Raw genomic sequence first — 23,420 nt, forward strand, 5'->3', positions numbered from 1 at the left:
GTAAGTTCCTCAACAGCTCAGTTGTTCTAAAGCCTAGACAATTATTGCAATTTACAACCTCATTTCAGAAACCAGACTTTAAACACAGTGTAGGAATTCAAAAGAATAATTTACAGTAGAATATTAGTTAAGAAAGAAAAGTCTTACCATATTGAATTGTTGCTGTAGTTTTTCATTTGCATAATTTATGCAAAACTGTTCAAAACTATTTATCTCAAATGTTTCAAATCTGTAAAACCAAAAACAGTATGTGAAGAGGAGAAAAAGAAACAGCTTTTTTAAATATTCAAAATGTGCCTATTAGAAAAAGAGAAAGAAAGAGAGAGAGAGAGAGAAGAAATTTCCCAACATTGTGAAACTCTCCACATCAGTGAAGGTAAAGGTTTATAAGTCAGTTACATGGAATCTGTATCCAGCAGATAGGCATCAAGCACATAGCAGAAAGGTTTTTTTTAAAGCTCTTTAAAGATGTGTTCAACAGTATGAGTTTTTGAGAGCCAATTCATCTCCAAGTGGGGAACAATCGAATTATGATAAAGCTATTGATCTGGTCAATTTACAGATTCACAGTGTCTACATTCACATAACAGGGAACAGAGAACAGAGATCAAACAGGTTCTTTTGAAAAACTAAACAACAGGGCAGCTCAGGTGGCTCAGCGGTTTAGCGCCACCTTCGGCCCAGGGCGTGATCTTGGAGGCCCAGGGTGAGTCCCGCATTGGGCTCCCTGTATTCAAAAGGAGCCTGCTTCTCCCTCTGCCTGTGTCTCTGCCCCTCTCTCTGTGTCTCTCATGAATGGATAAATAAAATCTTAAAAAAAAAAAAAACACTAAACAATAAAAAATTAGACATCAAAAAACAAATGTAGGGGCAGCCCGGGTGGCTCAACGGTTTAGTGCCACCTTCGGCCCAGGGCGTGATCCTGGAGTCCCGGGATCGAGTCCTGCGTTAGGCTTCCTGCATGGAGCCTCTTTCTCCCTCTGCCTGTATCTCTTTCTCTCTCTCTGTATGTCTCATGAATAAATAAAGTCTTAAAACACACACACACACACACACACACACACACACACAAATGTATATGAAAGGTATTAACAGTTCAAGTGGGCACCCAGAAAAGGCAACTAGCAAACAAAATAAGGTTTTTAGAAATGCTCTCCTAGTTTTCTTTTCTCTTTACCAGTAGGAGAAAGAATCTAATACACATTTAGAGTTATTAGATAATCTCTAGAAAGAAATGCTCTATGGCAGACCACTAAGCCAAATACACTTACCCGTATATGTCTAGCACTCCGATAAAAGAGTGCTGTTTGACAGCTGAATGGAGGGCCTGATTGACATGATCTACAATCCAGTTAAAGAGCTTGGCATAAATGTGCTTGGCTAAAGCATCACGGGCATTCGTGGCCTGCAGCTTAGAGATTGGTTTGATATATGTCTCTGTGGCGGTAGCCAGTTTCCGATGGCAGAGCCAGTGACACATCTCCTCATAGTCCACGCCCATAAGATCAGAGAAGATGCTGAGGGGTTCATGCTTGGGCTGACAAAAAGAGAGTGGGTTATTTCTTTTGGCCAAATCAATCAAATATTTACTAAATTTACTAAAAAATACTAACAAAGAGGTAACAAAATCCAGAAATTTCTTTGTTATAACTAACACAGTGCTCATGTGAAGTGGTCGGTGATCATAATCATAACTGTCCATTAGACTAACATCCAGGCAGCATTTTATAATCTCTTCTAGGGCTCATTTCACAAGCTACATCTTCCTTTGTCTCTTCACTGTATTTGTTTTTAATCTGTCTTTAGGCTCCTTCAGTTGATCAGAGTATCTGTCAGCTTGTCAACAAGTATTTACTGAATGCCTATGATATGCCAGTAAATAAAACCAGACATGGCCCCTATCTGCCTACAACTTATAGTAACTAGAGGAAATGGATATTAATCAAATGACTGTTCCCTAACCTGTAAAATTACTGCAAAGAAAAAAGGAGCTATACTCCGATTCCATGTGAAAGGAGTGTGCCCTATTCAGGAGGCAGAGGCCAGTTGCCTTGAGAAACAGAGCTGAGATCTGAAGGATAGGAAGGTATTAACTCAGTGAAAGGGGAAGAAAGGGTCTTCAGGCTGAGGGAACAACTGGTATACAAGTCCTGTGGTGGGAGTGAAACTAGTAGTATGAGAGACTAAAGCTGAGTGAGGGAGAAAATATCTGAGATGAAGCCACAGAGACAGGCAGGGTATATACCATGGCTGGTCTTCATCCTGAGAGCAAAGGGAAGCCACTGAAGAGTTTGAAAGAGATAACTTGATAGCTATTTGCATGACTTCTTAGATTAGAATCTCTTTAATGGGGGTGCCTGGGTGGTTCAGTTGGTTAAGCAGCTGATTCTTGGTTTCAGCTCAGGTCATAATCTCACAGTCATGGGATAAAGCTCCATGTTGGGCTCCTGCTCAGTGCAGAGTCTGCTTCAGATTCTTTCTCCCTCCCCCTCTACCCTTCCCTGCTTGCACCCTCTTCCTCAAATAAATAAATAAAATCTGTAAAAAAAAAAAAAAAAGAATACCTTTAATGACTTACATATCTCTATTCCCTATAATGTCTTCCATAGGCCTTGCATTGAGTAGACATTCAACAAATACTGGTTTAATTTAATCCACATGAGTGCATTATATTTTTTAATATCTTCATTCACATGTTTCAATTGAATCTGATGACATTCCTGGGGAACAGGCAGGATGAACATTGCTATCTCTGACTGAAACCCAAGAGGAGAGCTTGGATTTGAAACATCACATGACCAATTTATGTCAGTGTTGTCATTAGAACCTGGGTGCCCTGACACCCTCACCTCCTGACCCTTTCCACTGAGGAAGTTCTTCCTTCATCTTACCTCTTCCCAAATGATCACTTCAGATATAAATCAGCACATTACCAACAGCATGTCACAACTCTCTTAAATAAGCAGCTAATTTCATTCATGTAAATATGAATGATTTGACATCATTTAGAAGTGGATCAGTACTCTCTAAACATATTCTATTTGGGGAACCAGGGTGGCTCAGTGATTGAGCGTCTGTCTGCCTTTGGCTCAGGTTATGATTCTAGGGTCCTGGGATCGAGTTCCAATTTGGGATCCCCGCAGGAAGCCTGCTTCTTTCTCCTTTTGCCTATGTCTCTGCCTCTCTCTCTGTGTCTCTCAGGAATAAATAATAAAATAAAATTAACATACTCTATGTCAATGGCATTACTTTACTATTATATCACGGCTGTAAACTTTTTTGTTCAAATTTTCTGTAACTTTACTTCTATCCCTTTTTATCTGAGAGAAGTCAATAATCTCCCACTATGATAGATCAATTTTTTCTTGTAGTTATCTGTTGGTTTTTGCTTTATATATTTTAAGTCTATGCCATTAAGTACATTAAAGTTTAGAACCATTACATCTTCCTGGTGAATATAATCTCTATCATTATATACTACTCTATTTATCTCTACTGCTGCTTTTGGCCCCAAACTTTATTTTGTTCAACATCAATACAGGGTCTGCTAGGTTTTATTGTAGCGATTATGGTATATCTTTTCTAAACTTTTTATTTTAAAACTTTCTATACCTTTATGTTTTAGGAATGCTTATTTCAAAAGCATAGAGCTGCATTCCTAAACCAGTTATCCAGTTGTTATCTAGTAATCTACTTCTATGATTTTAGGAGGAGCAGGGGCTGATGATTTACTTTATTTTTTTAACTTTTTCTTCTGAGCTAGTTTTAGACTAACAGAAAAGTTACAAGAGCAGTACAAAGAAGTCCCTTCACCCAAATTCCCTAAATATTAACATTTTACAACACTTGCTTGTATCATTCTCTTTCACATATGTGCACATACACATTAATTTTTAGAACCTTTGAGAGTAGAGTGGGAAAAAAAAAAAAAAAAACCTTTGAAGGTTCCAAGCATGATGCCATTTTAGTCCTAAATATTTTAGTGTGTATCTCCTAAAAACCAGACATTATCTTATATAACTATAATATCATGAAGAAAATTAGAAAATTAGCAATGATACAGCTCTATTACCTAACTTACAGATTTAATTCAATTTTTTTGATTGAGCTAATCAATTTCTGCACAGAGGTGAGGGAGAGATTTTTATAGTCCAGGATCCAGTCTGAGTTCATATACTCCATTGAGTTGCCAGTTTCATTAGCCTCCTTTAATCTCAAGAGGTCTTTGCTCTTTTTTAGTTGTTGTCTTTTGTGTGTGTGTGTGACCTTGATATTTTTGAATAGTATGTCCCTCAGTGTGGGTCTGCATGATGATATCTCATGATTAGATCTGGATCATGCCTTCTTGGCAGGAATACCAGAAAAGTGATGTTGTGATCTCAGTACAACATATTAGAAGTTATATAATGTTGAACAGTCATTTCTCCAAAGACGACATCCTGATGGCCAACAGACACATGAAAAGATGTTCAACACCACTCACCATTAGGGAAATGCTAACTAAAACTATAATGAGATATCACTGCATACCTGTCAGAATAGCTAAAATTAAAATCGTAAGAAACAAAAAGTGCTGGCAAGGATATGGAGAAAAAAGAACCCTTGTACACTGCCAGTGGGAATGCAGCCACTCTGGAAAACAGGATGGAGGTCCCTCAAAAAGTTAAAAAAAGAACTACTCTATGATCCAGTAAGCACATTACTATTTACCCCAAAAGTGGAAAAACACTAATTCGAAAGGATACATGCACCCCTATATTTATTGCAGTATTATTTACAATAGCCAAACTACTTAAAAAGCCTAAGAAACAGACTCTTAACTACTGAGAACAAACTGATGTTATCAGAGGAGAGGTGGGTGAAATAGGTGATGGGGATTAAGGAATGCACTTGCTGTGATGAGCACTAGGCATTGTATGGAAGTGCTGGATCGCTACACTATGCACCTGAAACTAATCTAACACTGTATGGTAACTATACTGGAGTTAAAATAAAAAACTTAAAACATGTTCTTTTTTAAATTTTTTTAATAATAAATTTATTTTTTATTGGTGTTCAATTTACCAACATACAGAATAACACCCAGTGCTCATCCTGTCAAGTGCCCCCCTCAGTGCCCGTCATCCATTCACCCCTACCCCCCGCCCTCCTCCCCTTCCACCATCCCTAGTTCATTTCCCAGAGTTAGGAGTCTTCATTCATGTTCTGTCTCCCTTTCTGATATTTCCTACCCATTTCTTCTCCCTTCCCTTCTATTCCCTTTCACTATTATTTATATTCCCCAAATGAATGAGACCATATAATGTTTGTCCCTCTCCGATTGACTTATTTCACTCAGCATAATACCCTCCAGTTCCATACACGTTGAAGCAAATGGTGGGTATTTGTCATTTCTAATGGCTGAGTAATATTCCATTGTATACATAAACCACATCTTCTTTATCCATTCATCATTCGATGGACACCGAGGCTCCTTCCACAGTTTGGCTATTGTGGACATTGCTGCTATAAACATTGGGGTGCAGGTGTCCTGGCATTTCATTGCATCTGTATCTTTGGGGTAAATCCCCAGCAGTGCAATTGCTGGGTCGTAGGGCAGGTCTATTTTTAACTCTTTGAGGAACCTCCACACAGTTTTCCAGAGTGGCTTAAAACATGTTCACTATAAACTACAAACCAGAGAAATAAATATATTTAAAGGCTTTTTAAAAGCAAACAACAAAAACAACAATAAAAAAAGAAGTTCTATGATGCTGATTGGTCTCACTACTGGTTGCGTCAATTAGAGACACAGAATGTCAAATACAGAAGGGAATGCCTGCCAAGTTTCTCCAATGATAAAGATGACTATCTTTCCCTTTTTAACTACTAAGTATTTGTGGGGAGTTCTGTCTTTTCCAGCCCAATACACCATTCATTATTATTACTATTATTGTTTTAATTAATGATATTTGATCTATTTTGGCACTTGCTTTCCTAGTTTATGAATCCACCATTCATTCTCTCCTTTTAGATCTATCTTGGGTCATTCTCCTTCTGCCTATGTGACTTCTATGCTTCTTCCTTTAATATTTCCTTCAGTGAGGACCTCTTGGTGACAAAATCTCCCAATTTCTTTCTTTTTTTTTAAAGATTTTATTTATTTATTCATGAGAGAATAGAGACAGACCCATTTAAGCTAAGTTTTCTGTATTTAGCTTTCTGGGACCAAGTAGGAACTATAAAATCAGTCTGGGAGTAAGTGTGAGGGTCGGTTGACTATTGTAAATTTTTAGGAACTATTTTCTCCTCCAGTTAGCAACAAGGCTTGCTCAAGCCAGATCAACTTTTCTTTGTACTCTTGGAGTAGGTGGTGGGCAATTTTATGACTAATTTCCCATTTAGGGTCTCAGCTTTAGGCAGTGATTCCTGTTTATATGAGCCCAAGGCTTTGTCTTTTGTACTCTACTTGGCTAAGAAAACCAAAGCTCATGGTCACCAGGTTCAGTAAATGCCCTAACTCCAGGGCTCTACTTCCTATTTTTACTTAGCTTCTGGCCTCTGAGTAGATTTTGCATATTTATTAATTTTTTAAAAATATATAATTTATCATGGGGTGTCTGACTGGCTCAGTCAGCAGAACATGCAACTCTTGATCTCAGGGTTATAAGTTCAAGCTCCACATTAGGTATAGAGATCACTAAAAAACAGAATCTTTAAAATATATATAAGTAGGGGCACCTGGGTGGCTGGCTCAGCAGCTGAGCATCTGCCTTCGGCTCAGGACCTGATCCTGGAATTCTGGGATCAAGTCCTACATAGGGCTCCCCACAGGGGAGCCTGCTTCTCCCTCTGCTCATGTTTCTGCCTCTCTCTCTCTGTCTCTCATGAATAAATATATAAATATTTTAAAATATATATATATTTTTATATATATATATATATATGTGTAATTTATCCAGTGTGAAGATCAATCAGAGCACCTAGTCGAAAACTGCTGGAAAAGATAGTCTCATTTTACAGACAAGGAAAGTGAGGTTCAGAGAAGCTAAGTAATTCACCCAAAAATACAGTGAGATTAAACAATAAAGTAGGGATTGAATCCAGGCAGAGACTGAAATGTGCATTTCAAAACTAACATCTCATTTATACAAATTTAAGTCAGTCACAAATTAATCTACATGTAGATCTGCTAAATATCAACTTGGATATCTGAAGAGTGAAAAGAGTGAAAGTCTTTTTTTTTTTTTTTTTTGAAACAAATCTTAAGACTTTCCTATCACAATCTTGAGCAAGCAGGATGGAAAAAGAATTACATTAAAACTTCTTCCACTCTAATAAAGTTTAAAAATACCTATATGTATGTATATATGTGTGCGCATGCATATGCATGTGCTTGTTATATTTGATGATGGTGATCAGCAAATATTGCAAATCATAAATGCCCAATGAGGACAATCTGAGACTACCAGGTTTTGTTGCAATTTAAACAAACATTTCATATGGAATTGGGTTTTAATTCTCAGTGTGCAGTTATCGCTATTCATGCAAGAATACGCAAATCTTAGTGAAGATACCCAAGCCCCCAGCCATCTAGTTCCTCTTCTCAGGAGTAACAACTGCTAATAGTTGTTTCAATAAATTTTAAGCCATATGAAAACTCCATAGCTGAAGACACAAAGTTTTCAATATTTGGTACTTGTGCCATGGGCCAAATGAACCCTCCTCCCTAGATGGCCCCAATACAAGTTTCATATTGAATACTTCCCACCTCTGTTCATATGGACCAGACATGTATCCAAGTTTTCTCTTCTCTCTTACCCCTAACACACACAATCACTGTGCACCAGGGATTAGCATCCATATTTTTTACCTTCAGTTCAAGATTCTACTTGGGATAATTTATCTGATAATGTTAGTAGAGAAACTTCAAATATACTGCTTCCTTAAAGAATCAACAAAACTGAAATACAAGCTATCACACTAAGCACATTCTAACTTACAGGTATTGTGCAGCTATCTGAATCCCGAGATGTAAATGCAACATTGCCTAAGTGAAGGATGCCAGCAAGTATTCGGAAAATTCCCATCTGATAAGACTCACTAATTCCTGAAACAACAGAAAAATGAACAAGTGATTACAAACTATTACAGTAGACAATTTTAAACCTGTTGTTAACTCTTGAATATTGCCAGATGTGCAGATGGTACATGCCATAGTTAACAACATTCATCTTTGTTGACATTAACACATAAAACAAGGCAGCATCATGATTGGGAGCATGGGATGCAAGAACTGGGCTCAAGGGCTGGCTTTGCTTCTGACCTGCCATCTTTTAGGTAACATCTGGTTAGGTAACATCACCTTTTTATGTTTCATCTGGTTAGGTAACATCACCTTTTTATGTTTCAGTTTTGAGGTATGAGAAGAGTAGTGACGGTCTCCAAAGGCATCCATGAACATTAATAAGAAAATGCACGTAGTCATGCAATATACTTAGCACACTATGGGACACATAATAAATGCTAAACAAATTATCATACATACACTGGATTTAAGTATTTTCTTAACATTATAACCTTTTCTATTCCAAATGCAAGCTATCGCCCAATAAGGCTATTTTAAGTCAGATTATTTTAATTACTTCTTCTAACTACAGACCAAGTGTAAATTAAAGAGATCGCAAGATTAGAAGAGTTTGGGCTCGTGTTATACCCAGCCTGATGAGGGAATACTGAAATGCAGTACTGGAGCAGCAACTAAAGGACGAGGCAGTATGAGAAAGCTGTACAGCCCTTGGTGTTTTATCAGATCTGGCTTCATTTTTCAACAAGGTAAGAATTTCCTGAATATTAGATATAATTATGTGGAAGTAAAAATAGTAAAATTATTTCCAAATATGTAATCATATACAGGATAATTGAAAGTTGATCTAATAATGAATGTTTTTCCTATCTCCTAATTATGGCTTTTCAAATTTGTAATTTTCTATTTACAAATATATTTAGCCCTAGAAGTATAGCAGTATTTTTTAAACTTAATGTGCAAATGAATCACCAGTGGATCATGTTAATATACAGATTCTGATTCAGTAGGTCTGAGATAAAGCGTAAGTTTCTGAATTTTTGCAAGCTTCATTATGGTCCTGGACCATACTCTAAATAGCAATGCTTTTAAATTAAATTAACCCAACTCATAGTACTTATCAAAATACCATCACATGCTTTTAGTTATTTATATTTTGAGATTGTTAAAATAAATAATTCACCACTAAAAGTTGTACACTGCAGTTCTAAAGACTGATTTACTTGTATGTAGACTCCATATTTTTTAAATCTCAGAAACTAGACAGTGACATCTGAGCCATTTTTAAAACAGTGGAAAAATATACATGTAATACAATGTTTTGTCACTACACCAGCTCAACCATATTTCCCAACGACAAAAGACCAAAACAAATAAACAAACAAAAAACAAAAGTGAAAAAAAAAAAAGCAAAATCCTACAAAATGTGAGCTTGTTCAGGAACCCATTTCATTCAGCCTTAGATGTCAGATTTTGTGAAAATTTAAACAAAAAAATTAGTTCTACCTCCCCTAAGACCCCCAATTTGTTTTAAACAGCTTTACTGAAGGATGATTTGCACACCATAAAATTCACCTGATTTAAGTACAATTCAGTGATTAGTTGTACAACCATTACTACAAACTGAATTTAGAATAGTTCCCATCACCCCAAAATAAAACGTCATGTTCATTTGCTGTCCAAAGGTGTTTTATAAAGAATGAACATTCAATCTCCCAACACTCACCAAGTAATACAAAGCTTAGCCAACATTCCAAAGATTGCTTGAATCAGAGACCTACTGCTCATAAGAGCTCAAAAATAAAATTATGTTACCTAGCAAAGTGCACGCCTGCCTGGTATGTGCCATCTCCTTGGTATCATCAACTCCTTCAATCACGGGACTGCCACCCTGCTTCGTGTAATGAAAGTTATCTGCATTTCCTACAATTAATGAAAATAAAAGATTTGCAGTCTATGAAAAAGCCTTGGCTTCTACCCTTACGTTCACTCTAATGCAGAGGCAGTGATAGCACAGTCACGTGTACTGAGTCTGGAGTTCGACTGCCTGAGTACTCATCAGTCATCTTAAACTCAACTCATGGTCAATTTTGCTCCATGTATGCAGCTATTCACCCCGTCCCCATCCCTAGGTTATCATGAAGCCAACTGCAGACTTCTTATGATTTTACTCATAAATATCTTAGCATGAAATAATCTCCTTTTTAATAGGTTTATGAACTCAGGAATTAACAGAAAGCAGTATCAGAACGATAAATCTAATACCATATTCATACCTAATCGCAGCATTTTAAATTCAGGTAACTTTGCTGAAGCACAAAGCTGATAGAAGATATGATAGTTTCTCTCCTCTTCTGCCTTTGAAATAAGAAGAGTTTTCAATTATAGCATTTTAACCTAAAACTCCGAAAATTCAATCGTAAAATAATTTTTTAAAGATTTATTTATTTGAGAAAGAGAGAGGAAAAAAAGCAGGGGGAGGGGCAGAGGAAGAAAAATCTCAAGCAGACTCCCCACTGAGCAAGAGCCTGACTTGGAGTTGGATCCCAAAACCCTGAGATCATGACCTAAGCCAAAATCAAGAGTCAGACACTTAACCAACTGAGCCACTCAGGCACCTCCATAAAATAAATATTTAATTATCTTGATGCAAGAAGTTGTCCCTTCCCAAATTTTCTAATACAGGTTTATCATCTTATGATTTATTAGCTATGTGCAAATATATATATATATGAATGTGTACCTGTTAGTCACATTCAACAAAAAATATCTGATAATGATGCTTTTGAAGTAAAGAACAGCTTGATATATGCCACTGTCATAAATGATTACCCTTGGGGAAAATTAAAACCATGTTTTTGAAATACAAGTATCCCCTGCTTTTTTTTTTTTAATTTTATTTATTTATTCATGAGAGACACACACAGAGAGAGGGGTGGGGGGCAGAGACAAAGGCAGAGGGAGAAGCAGGCTCCAAGCAGGGAGCCTGACATGGGACTCGATCCCAGGTCTCCAGGATCATGCCCCAGGCTGAAGGCGGCGCTAAATAGCTGAGCCACCTGGCTGCCCTCCCCTGCTTTTCTGAAGTTTGCATTATACCATGTCATTCTAGCAAAAGGCTTACATTAGTACCTGTTTTGCTAACCAAAAGAAATCCAGAGAGTATTTTTTAAAGAAAAGCAAAAAATAGTGTTTAGTGTTTATTTTGTGGAAAGCCACTACAGAGGCAGGACACCCCCAGCAGCAACCATGAGACCACATCTTCGCATCAAGCTGCCATAGCTTTCAACTGTGTCTGTGAGCATCTGTGCTTCATCTTGACTTATTTCGGGTATCTGTTAGCAAGATGTATCCTAAGGTATAAGAAAAACCTAAGGGAGGTTATTTTTGGGGTCTGAGGATGCTCAGAAACTTTCTCATATAAATTAATGGTAATGTTTTTCCTCACTTTATACCATTTCAGCCTATAAAAGGTTTCATAGGACCAATCTACTTCTGGAAAGGGGGATAAACCTGTACTCAATATTTTCTCAGAGTACCACTCAGGTTCATGGTCTTCCTAACACTTTAAATGAAAAAGAATATTCTATCTTTGCCATATGTCAGATCAGATCATCTACTGTGGTTGGTTGTAAGAGATCCACAAACGTTGGGACGCCTGGGTGGCTCAGCAGTTGAGTGTCTGCCTTCAGTTCAGGGCGTGATCCTGGGGTCCTGGGATCAAGTCCCATATCAGGCTTTCTACAATAGAGCCTGCTTCTCCTTCTGCCTATGTCTCTGCTTCTCTCTCTGTCTCTCATGAATAAATAAATAAAATCTTAAAAAAAAATAAATCATGTACAATTTTAACATAACAGTATTTTCTTTTTTTTCATAACATTATTTTCTGACAGTCCTTTTTCCACATACATACTTTAAAAATGCAACTGTAATAATATTGTTCATACAAAACTGAATCCTTATACTCCACCAATCATATCCTTGAATTCTGCAGTGTATTTATTTAGTTGACTAAAGAACAGTGTGGCCTGAAGGTCAGGTTTGATGCTCAACAGAACCTTATGTCTGGAAAAGGAGATTATTTATCTTCATTACATTATTCTATCTAAATAATAATCAGATTGTAAGAGAGGAGAAAGAAGAAAAGAAGACAAGTAACTAAGTTCAAACTGTAGCTCACTGAAACACATGACCCAATGTCTTCCCTATCAACTGGGAAATACGAGAGTTAAGACTAAACTAGTAACACCTCTTAGGTTGCCTACGTGGCACAGTCAGTTAGACGTCCGACTCTTGGTTTTGGCTCAGATCATGATCTCAGGGTTGTGGGATGGAGACTCATGTCAGCCTGTGCACAGCACTGAATCTGCTTGGCATTTTCTCTCTCCTGCCCCTCCCCCTACTCATGTACACTCTCTAAAATAAATAAATAAATACAATCTCAAAAAAACAAACAGCACCTCTTTTTAACTAAGTTTTTTCTACGACAATCTGCAGGAAAAAGTCAGAACCATTAAACCTAAACCAGTGCCCATTCCCATAGATTATTAGTCTAATAGATACTGCCCTGCCTCTGACAGGTACCAGTTTACGTATTTCTTTCCAAATGCAGTCTGTAGCAATACTGTCATAATATGCTCAAGAGTATCTGCAAATAAAATACATACCAGCAAGCATGAGCTCTGGAATTACATGGCAATCTAACACAAATATATATGTGTACCCGCCCAGCTTACCTGGAACACCACTCTGGATTTCTCTAAAAGGTAAGTTCTCATATTGGCACCAATGATTCGATATCTCTTATCAAAACCAATTTCAATATACTTCCCAAAACGACTGCTATTATCATTCCTGGTTGTCTTAGCATTTCCAATGGACTAAGAAGGGGAAAAAAAATAATATTTTAGAAGTACAGTTCATGACATGACATTTACAGAGTCTGTTCAGGGAGAGAAAGGACACAATGTAACACAGCACTTTAAAACTGATTCTTTTAAGAAGAGAACCAATCTTGCCCCTGCAGGCACCAGTGCATGTATGCTTTGCCCACTGTACAACCACACAGTTACCCACTAATAGTTCATATCTGCCTTCTTATTCTCACACAAACTATCTTCAGACACAGTAAATCTGAGCCCAGTGGCTGGGAGATTTTCACAGTGTTTGTGGTATTGGAACACACTCATTCAGGTCAATAAAAAAGGAAATGGACAGGACTGCCCAAGCATAAGCCCTCTTAGTTACACACTCGGGTTTGCATTTCCTGAGAACTCAGCCTGTTTTATGTAAATAAGCTGGTTAAAACAAATAAATGTCTTTATGGAAATGTTGTTTGATGTTGAATCTCTTTAGCTAGAAGTTTCTATCATCTTATCCTGTGACAACAAAGGCCCAGTTGGGTTAGCAGAATCTTAGTAAGTTTCTGCTCAGGTCAAAGCCATTTTCAGAAAACAGACATAGTAAAATTTGCCTTTGGATTTTGATAGCTGTGTCTAACTTGTAAAACATCTGCTATAGATTTCAGAGAATGTAACTTTCTGGTACATTTTTTATATACTTTTAAAAATTAAATAATGTATATACTACTTATTGACTTAGGTAACAGCCATCTAGAAATTTTTCTTCCAAGGCAAAAAAAAAAACAAAACAAAAAAAAAACATGGTGTAGAGAAGTAGTCATATAATATATTGTATTAAATGTTTAATGAAACATTATACATAAGATTACTATAATTTACTTGTGCAAAGCTCCAGACAATTAGGACTAGTATATTGAACTATATTGAAACCATAGCAGAAAGAAAGACAGGAAAATGCTCTGGAGTGTTAAAAAAAAAAAAAGATATGCAAACATAAGTGATGAAAACAATAACCACACAGCCACAAAAAAATCAACTCATCAGATCCTCTGATCAAAGAAAGTATATTTCACTCTCTGAAATACAGGGCAGGTATTGTCCTATTTTGCTCTGGCAGTGAGAACACTGCTACATTTCAGATTAACATTTTAAATGGAAAGAATGACAGAAAGCTATCCTCCCAGCAAAGTAAGAGTAATGTAGCCTTAGACAATTTAACAATACATTTACTTAGATATTCCCGTTCTTTTTTTTTTTTTTTAAGATTTTATTTATTTATTCATGAGAGACAGAGAGAGAGAGAGAGAGAGAGAGAGAGAGGGAGGCAGAGACATAGGGAGAAGGAGAAGCAGGCTCCATGCAGGGAGCCTGATGTGGGACTCGATCCCAGGTCTCCAGGATCACACCCCAGGCCGAAGGCAGATGCTTAACCGCTGAACCACCCAGGCATCCCAATTCCCGTTCTTGATATGACAAAAAGTACAACATAAAGTCTCCATATATTCCAATTATTCTTATCTAGAAAAGGAAATTAAAGTACAAGGTTTTCTTTCAACACAGAATATTCTGTCAAAGAGCAGATGAAAAAGATGTAGTAATTGTGGCAGTGGCAGTAATAGTCACCAAGGGTTTATCAGGCACTGTCCTGAGTAACTTCCTGCCAGCAAGTAAGCAAGCTAGCAAAGGGGGGCCACAGCTTCTCCTCCTTCCCTGACTCTATTCCACCTTCCATATGCCACCCCTTTCCTATCTACTCAAGAGTGAAGGTCAGAGTGGTTGAGCTGCCAAAACAATACTACACCCTGTAAGAAGCAACAGTGAGTAGGCCAGGGTTGAAACAGACCCTCCTCTCTGTCTTTGAGTAAAAGGTATTTACATATAGAGCAAAGAATGGTAGAAAGAGCAAATACCTGGGTATTAGACCAGGCCCTCCTACCATCTTGGCAACATTTCATCCTCTGAGGAGCAGTGCCTCCAATTGAAAACTGATTAGTTTAAATGACTCTAGGCAGATGCTTGAGTGGCTCAGCAGTTGAGCATCTGCTTTTGGCTTAGGGCGTGATCCTGAAGTTCCGGGATCGAGTCCCATATCAGGCTCCCTGCATGGAGCCTGCTTCTCCCTCTGCCTCTGTCTCTACCTCTCTCTGTGTGTCTCTCATGAATAAATAAATAAAACATTTTTTAAAATATAGATAAGCTCTAGGTTCCTTTTCAAAACTAGAATTATATGATTATAAGCCTTGAACCTGATAAGGAAAGAAGGTTCTACACATAAACAATACTTTTTGTCCATTCCCCCTAATTGCTCTCTCTGCCTTATAAGTACTGTATTTACAACAGGCTCCCTTGATGCTATTTTCATTTCAATTAGCAAGTAATTGTTAATGAAAAAAGTTTTGTGGTCTTGATTTTACTATTGATTTCAGTGAAGTGTTGTGTGAGTTATTCTTTACTAAAAGCAGATAAAAGTCTTTAACTATGGTTATTAAAGAACTATTAAAACTACTATGCCCCAAGAATCTTTCCCTGTCCCCATCTTTGGATGAAAATTTCCTAGAGGAAAAGGAGAAGAGGAAAACATGATAAAATGAGCAAAAAAGAATCATTTACCTGTGCATCATTCATATTTTGCAAAAGGAGCCTTTGCTAAGGATGAGGATCTTGCTTTCTAAAGGATTGTACACAGATTCCATTAACTACTAGGCTGTGATGTTAACCGTGTAGGGTGCTTATTATCTAGGGAGGAGTTTCAGATCACTGGAGACCTAGATATGTCATTCTGGACAACACAGTAAAGGACTCTGATATAGAGACACAGTCTTGAGGCAGGTTTAAAGTCACAAACATTCTAGGCCACATACTCAGTATTTCATCCATGTCTTCTTCCTATAACTGCAAACCCTTTGTCACCATTCTTCAGTTCCCAATTCTATTCTATTTTTTTTTAAGATTTTATTTATTTATTCATGAGAGACACAGAGAAAGAGGCAGAGACAAGAGACATAGGTAGAGGGATAAGCAGGCTCCCAGTGAGGAACCTAATGCCGGAACTTGATCCCAGGACCTCGGGATCACAACCTGAGCCAAAAGCAGCTGCTCAACCACGAAGCCACCCAGGTACCTCCCTGATTCCATTTTAATCTTTCAAATTGGGATGCTCTCATTTGTGGTTATTGAAAATTAGTTCTCGGGGTGCCTGGGTGGCTCAGTTCGGTTAAGCAGTAACCTTTGGTTCAGGTCATGATCTTGAGGTCCTGGGATGGAGCCCCATACCTAGCTCCTTGCTCAGCAGGGAGTGTGCTTCTCCCTCTCCTTGTGCCCCATCCCCCCGGGGCAAAGTGCTCATGCACACTCTCTCTCAAATAAATAAAATCTTAAAAAAAAAAAAAAAGAAAGGGAATTAGTTCTCTCTTTGTCAAATTTTCTTAATCCAAATTCCTGTAGAAAAACTATACAACAATATAGAAGCACAACTGATGCCTTTATCTTTTTTTTGTTTATCCTAGAAAATAAGGTAAATTCCTTATAACTACATATTAAAAACTAGTATCAATGGCCATTTTAATCTCTCCTACGAACACAACTAAAATCTGTATTGTAGAAAAACCAAGGTAGTTATTTTTTGAATGAGAATATAGTAAGGTCATAAAATATTCTACTAGACATTCTATAAGATTCATTCCAGGCTTGTATTATTCTATGGTCCAGGGTTAGAAGAGGTGGAATTCCCTGATGCCATCACAACCTAGACTGGAATATTCTAATATTAGGGACTAAGAATTAACTAAACTATTGCCAAATACAGAGAATTTGTCGTTGTGACCAAAAATAGTCAATCTAATGGTAGGAAGCAAAGCCAAGTCCTGTTATTTTCTGACCCAAAACCCAAACTGGCTGTACAGATTAGATTTCCCCAATGCTAACACTGGATTCCAGCACTATATCTGTAGGTTGAATTGTTTCAAAATCTTAATATTTGCTTAAAATGTTGACTACTCTTTTTAGCACAAACCTCTGTTTCCCCCAGTCTCTGCTATTTTAGAAAACTTCTCCAGTTCTCTTTCCAGGGCACCTAGCCCAGGAAGCCTCTTAACTTCCCCAGCAAATCCTGTCCTCTCGGTCCCAAGAACAGAAGTCCTACTGCTCTGGAGGGAAGCCCTGCAGGCAACGGATCACAACACTCTGTTCTGAAGTGTCACACACGGCACTGCAAACCAGGCACAATTACCTCTGGGCTGATTATTGCAAAAACCACTTGTATCCCAGGTACACCAGGCCAGTTCTAAACTCCGTCTGTGTTTGGGGGACAAATAAGGCTTGACAAAGGAAAAACACAGGAATAAAAAATGCTGACTTGAATTTTTAATAAGAATGGTTTGTTTCTCCCTCTCCAAAATAATTTCTCTCCATTATTAATGAGAATTACTTTTCTCCATTTAATGGGACTATTTAGAAAAATGTGACTTTTCTAAAAGCATGTTAATAGACAAATAATTTTCAAGTTACAAATCCTGAAGTACTCAAATTTTCACAAAAACATTTCCACTTTGTATACATATTTTACTTTTGAAAGGACATCCTTTCATAGTCCTTCCTTTCACATGGAATTTATAGCTACTGAATCCCTTTTTCTAACCTAAAGCTGTGTGATGTGCTCCACAGAAACAAGAAGAAAAATGTTTACAAGATCATCATGATTTAAGCCTACAGTTCAAATCTGGAAAAAAAAAGATAGAAACCTACAGCTCAACAGGTTGTACTAAGTATAGAAAATGAAATATGGGCAGAGGGATGATAAAACTCATCATGCTTTAGTGAATCCTATGAACTCAGAACTAGGGGGAAATGAACATACTTCTAGTATAAGGAATAATAGATGAGAGTCAATTAACTGGGAGAATAGAAATTAAGAAATGAAGTACCACTGTCAGTTACTTGGAGACAATTCAGTGGTAGGTTAAAAATGCAGGATTATGAAATTAAGTAGATGCTTCCATAGCTGGGCTTTACTCAAATGTGTATCTTACTGCCTTTCTACTTTTCATAGGTCTCTTCTTACTAATATGCGGAGAGGTATTTTCTTACTTTTAGTGGTTGGGAGAGCCCAGACTTTTAACAATATATACTGTTTCAGTATTTCTTTGAGTAGGTTTCTTAAGAGAATATAGTAAGAAGGCCATGGCTGCTGCTGTCTTACCTCCATGATGGGGTTGGAGGCCAAGACCTTTTCTTCAACATTGGCTTCACTGGCAGAACCACTTACAGTTGCAAAGTATCTCATGGCATACTTAGCTGAGACTGTTTTTCCTGCCCCAGACTCTCCACTTACAATGATGGACTGATTTCGTTCATCTCTGTAAAACAAAGAAGAGTAACTAACAGTGCTGTCCACTCCTGAATGTGACTAACACTATTTCCTCTGTGTTCTCATCAGTGAGCCATGGTGAATTTCTTCTGGTTCATACCTGGAGCAATGTGGAATGATATTTCCTAATAAAAATAACTTCTTGCAAACTAGCAATGGACAGGGAAAAGAAGATATCAAGCATCAAATTAGTGTTACATCTAAGGATGAATCTATAATAGGAGGTCTCTGAATTTTTGTGTGTATATATCTCAAACACATTATTTAATTTCTAGACAATAATTCTGGTATATTACAGTACTGTTGTCAACCACCTCAAAAAAGAAAGGAGCCACAGTTAAGGCATTTAAAAGAAAATCCTATTGAAATAAAATGATAAATTGTCTAGTAGTTAACAGCCCATAAAGTCATGTCTTCCACAAACTCCAGCTCCTACTGAAAGTATCTTCATTAGCAGAAAAGAAATGGTTCGTGTATTTGTTGGCTGACTTGTTCAAATATGTCAGAACTCAAAGACTATCTACTATTCTATCTTTAATTCATTAACACAATGACTCAAAAACTCTAAGTGATATACTTGTTCACAGGACTATCATTTCTTTGGGGATAAGACCTAAGTCATCTTTTTTTTATTAAAGATTTTATTAAAAAATAATAAAGATTTTATTAATTTATTTGAGAGAACAAGGGGCAGGAGGGGGAGAGGCAGATGGAGAGGAAGAAACAGATTCCCCACTGAGCAGGGAGCCTGATATGGGGCTCAATCCCGGAACTCTGGGATCATGACCTGAGCCAAAGGCAGGCACTTAACCTGCTGAGCCTTCCAGGTGACCCCTAAATCATCTTTATGTTTAATATCCAGCACCTAGTGCAGAGCCTGACACATCACAAATGCTCAATAAACGTATATTGCTTACAAGTAAATAGAATTTCAATGAGCAAACTAGCCTAAGATTAAATCTGCTTTACTTTTAAAATTTTTATTTATTTATTAGAGAGGGAAAGAGAACAGTAGAGAGAGAGCAAGCACAGGTCCACGGCAGAGGGAGAGGGAGAAGCAGGCTCCCCACTGAGCAGGGAGTCTGACCTGGGGCTTGATCAAGGACCCCAGGATCATGATCTGAGCCGAAGGCAGATGCTTAACCAACTGAGCCACCCAGGCATTCCTAAATCTCTCTGCTTTGACTATGATTTCTAGCAGGACAGAAGTAGGAAATTGCTACTGCCTGAGATGGAACCAGCAATTGGCTTTTCATCAAAACAACTGAACAATAAAACATACATAAAAGTGGTATCATTTGTGCCCTTAATTTACAGAGACTGGATCAGGATGACCTCAAAGGTTTTTAGTGAAACTATCCTCTAAGACCACAAGATGGGGAGATTATTCTACATTGGTCATCCATCCATGGATGGAACATGGCATAGTGACAGTTCAGGTTGTACAGATGACCAAGAACCTGATCATAAAGTTCTTACATGAGATGTTAAGGAATGTGAAGTTTACCTCAAGGTAACAGAGTGTCTATTAATAGGTAATAGAGTTTTAAACAGAAAATAATACAACCCAATTAGTAAAATCAGTCTGGCAGCAATGTGGAGGATGAGTGGCGAGGGTCCAGATGAAAAATTATGAAAGTTTAAAAAAAAAACAAAAAAACAAAAAAAAAAAAAAAAAAAAAGAAAAATTATGAAAGTTTTAACAAAGGTTGTCGCTGTCCTGATTGAGAGCAGTAGATAGCTTTAAGAGATACCAAAGTAGTAGAATCCACAGTACTTGGCAATAAATTTCCAAAGTAGAAATTTAGGACTTTCTTTTTCCCTTGAGAAATGAAGGTTAACTAGATCTTGAAAAATATAGTGAGAGTATACAGTAGCCTGCTCCTGACACTCTGACTCTAATATTGTGGGGAAAATGAGGAGGACCTAGGTGACACACTAAGGAGTGTTTAAATTTTATAGTACAAGCTTGCACATAATCCTTGTTTTTATGAAACAACCTCCTCATACTTACACTCTCATTTTCTTTTTATTTGAATTTCTCAACAGAACTGGACACTCCCATTGCCTCTGTTCATTCATAGCTAATTAAAACATAAATCGTCTAATAAAATAGTTTTTATTGTGGTGCCAGTGTCCTTTCTTTTAGTCATTTAAAACATCCTCTGAAGGGTGCCTGGTTGGCTCAGTCAGTTGAGTATCTAATGCCTTTGGCTCAGGCCAAGATCACAGGGTCCCAGGATTGAGCCCCACTTTGGGCTCCCTGCTTAGTGAGGAGTCTGCTTTTTCTCTCTGCCCCTCACCCCACTCATGCTCTCTTTCTCTCACTCAAATAAATAAAATCTTTAAAAAAAAAAAAAGTCCTCAGAATTCACCTTTTTCTATATATTAATCAAGCAGTGATCAGTAGTTTTGGATTCCCTTCTACCAAATGATTAAAAAAATCATCTCTTCCTAATTCCTGCATGATCAGTTCTATCACTATGCCCTGTGTAACACCACTCCTTCCAACAGCAAAAGACGTAAGGAGACTTCCACTAGTCTGATGGAAATATTAATGGGAACCACTATTTAAATTGTGCTGCCCTTAGGCGCCTGGGTGGCTCAGTCACTTATTTGTCTGCCTTTGGCTCAGGCATTGAGCCCCACAGTGCATTCTGGGATCAAGCTCCACAGTGGGTCCACTGCTCAGTGGGGAGTCAGGTTCTTGCTCTTCCTCTCCCTCTGCCCTTCTCTCCGCATTCATGTTCTGTCTCAAATAAATAAAATAAAATATTTTAAAAAACAACACTGTACCGCCTTTAAAAGGCTATTTCAAGTCTTAATATCAAGATGTTGTATCAAAAAATATAAAAATTCATATAGCCCTTTCCTATGATATATGGAAGAAGAAAAATACTAAAGACTACACAGCTTTGAGTAGTTTGTATGACCTCTCTGCTCCACAGTTTTCTCATCTTTAAAATTAAATAGTACCCAAAGTCCTACTCAAATTCTAAAGTATTACAATCTAAATGTCTAACTCTGGAATTGATTTTTCAGATGCTGGATGGACAATAGTTTGCACTCTAAGCTAGGGTAAACTCTTGCAACCAAGAACAATTGGAAAAGGACAGGCCCACAGATACTCAGGTGGTCTTGAGTGGCCATATTTGAAATGGGCAACATTTCTCCTCTGGAGGACTCCTGAATTTAAGATGGCCAAAATCAATAAAGGGTTACAAAGAGTAAAAATGTAAAATAATCAATTCACGTGCTTTTAGCTCAAACATGAGAAGCAGAAATCTTTTTTTATTTATTTATTTTTTAAGATTTTATTTATTTATTCAGAGAGAGAGAGAGAGAGAGGCAGAGACACAGGCAGAGGGAGAAGCAGGCTCCATGCAGGGAGCCGGATGTGGGACTTGATCCCGGGTCTCCAGGACCACACCCCAGGCTGCAGGCAGCGCTAAACCGCTGCGCCACCGGAGCTGCCCAGGAAGTAGAAATCTTTATAAAAAGATTTCATAAAAAGATACAATAAAATCTTCAAAATGTTTTCCAGTCCTACGTAGCCATAGGAAGAAATGCCAAAAAGACAGAACAAGAGCAGAGATAGGTGGAAATGGGGAGCCAAGCAGAGACACAGATGAGAGAAGGACAACAGATAATAAAGACACACAAAGGCAGAACAGAAAGAGTAGACAAAGATGAGGAGAAAACAGAAAAACAACTAGGATAAAAATTTTATGGTTCACACTTGCTTATATTATACACAAAAATAAATTCAAAATGGATTAAAGACTTAAATGTGAGACCTGAAGCCCGAAAATTTCTAGAAGAGAGCATAGGCAATAATCCCTATGACATCAGCCTTAAAAATATTTTTCTAGATATGCCTCCTTTGGCAGGGGAAACAAAAGCAAAATTAAACAATTTTTATTTGTCAAAAGAAAAAACTTTTGCACAACAAAACAAAAAAGACAACCTATTGAATGAAAGAAGAGATTTACAAGTGATATATCCAATAAGGGGTTAATATAGAAATTATTTAAAGAACTTACACAACTCACCACAAAACCCTCCAAATAATCCAATTTAAAAATGGTCAGAAGCCACAAATAGACATTTTTTTTTCAAAGAAGACATCCAGATGGTCAACAGACAAGTGAAAATATGCTTATCATCATCATCAGGGAAATGTAAATCAAAACTACAATGAGAGGGGCACCTGGGTGGCACAGTGGTTGAGCATCTGCCTTTGGCTCAGGTCATTATCCTTGGGGTCCTGGGATCAAGTCCCACATCAGGCTCTCCAAAGGGAGGCTGCTTCTCCCCCTGCCTCTGTCTCTCTCTCCTTTTCTCTCATTAATAAAGTCTAAAAAAAATACAATGAGATATCACCTCACACTTGTCAGAATGGCTAAAATCAAAAACACAAGAAATAAGAAATAAGCATTGGCAAGGATGTAGAAGAAAAGGAACCTTCATGTATCATTGGTGAGAATGCTATCTGGTATGGTTTTCATTTGTGGAAAGAAATATGGAGTTCCTCAAAAAGTTAAAAATAGAATCACCCAAAAACTCCACTACTGGGTATTTAACCAAAGAAAATGAAAACACTAATTTGAAAAGAGATAGACAGATATAAATAGATATATTTACTCCTATGTTTATTGCAGCATTATTTATAATAGCCAAGTTATGGAAATAACCCAAATGTCCATCCACAGATGAATGAATAAAGATGCAGTATATATACACAATGGAATGTTACTCAGCCATAAAAAGAACAAGATCTTGCCATTTGCAACATGGATGGACTTAAAAGGCATAATGCTAAGTGAAATAAATCAATCAGAGAAAGACAAGTACCATGATTTCATTCACATGTGGAATTCAGGAAACAAAATAAAAAGGAACAAAGGAAAAAAGACAAACAGAAAAACTTACTTTTAAATACAGAGAACAAAGTGGTGATTACAAGCGGGGAGGCAGGTGGGGGTTAAATAGGTGAAGGGGATTAATAGTACACTTATCGTAATGAGCACTGAGTAATGTACAGAATTGTTGAAATCATTATATTGTAAACCTAAAACTAATCTAATACTGTATGTTAATTATACTTGAATTTAAAAAAATTTTTAAT

General features: G+C 37.4%; 1 protein-coding gene across 4 annotated transcripts in view; it reads right to left on the minus strand.

The window, feature by feature from the left end:
* Positions 1-23,420, minus strand: part of MYO5A (myosin VA) — a 183,936-nt gene that overhangs the window by 79,195 nt on the left and 81,321 nt on the right. For all 4 annotated transcript variants that reach the window (XM_072808558.1, XM_072808557.1, XM_072808556.1 and 1 more), the window contains exons 5-11: positions 18,125-18,281; positions 12,802-12,945; positions 10,342-10,423; positions 9,881-9,988; positions 7,983-8,089; positions 1,272-1,537; positions 148-229 (exon numbers count right to left, since the gene is read on the minus strand). In XM_072808558.1, coding sequence (XP_072664659.1) covers positions 148-229; positions 1,272-1,537; positions 7,983-8,089; positions 9,881-9,988; positions 10,342-10,423; positions 12,802-12,945; positions 18,125-18,281 — 946 coding nt within the window. The remainder of the gene's footprint in view (positions 1-147; positions 230-1,271; positions 1,538-7,982; positions 8,090-9,880; positions 9,989-10,341; positions 10,424-12,801; positions 12,946-18,124; positions 18,282-23,420) is intronic.

The sequence above is a fragment of the Canis lupus genome, chromosome 32 (assembly GCF_048164855.1).
Source record: "Canis lupus baileyi chromosome 32, mCanLup2.hap1, whole genome shotgun sequence".
Classification (NCBI taxonomy): domain Eukaryota; kingdom Metazoa; phylum Chordata; class Mammalia; order Carnivora; family Canidae; genus Canis; species Canis lupus.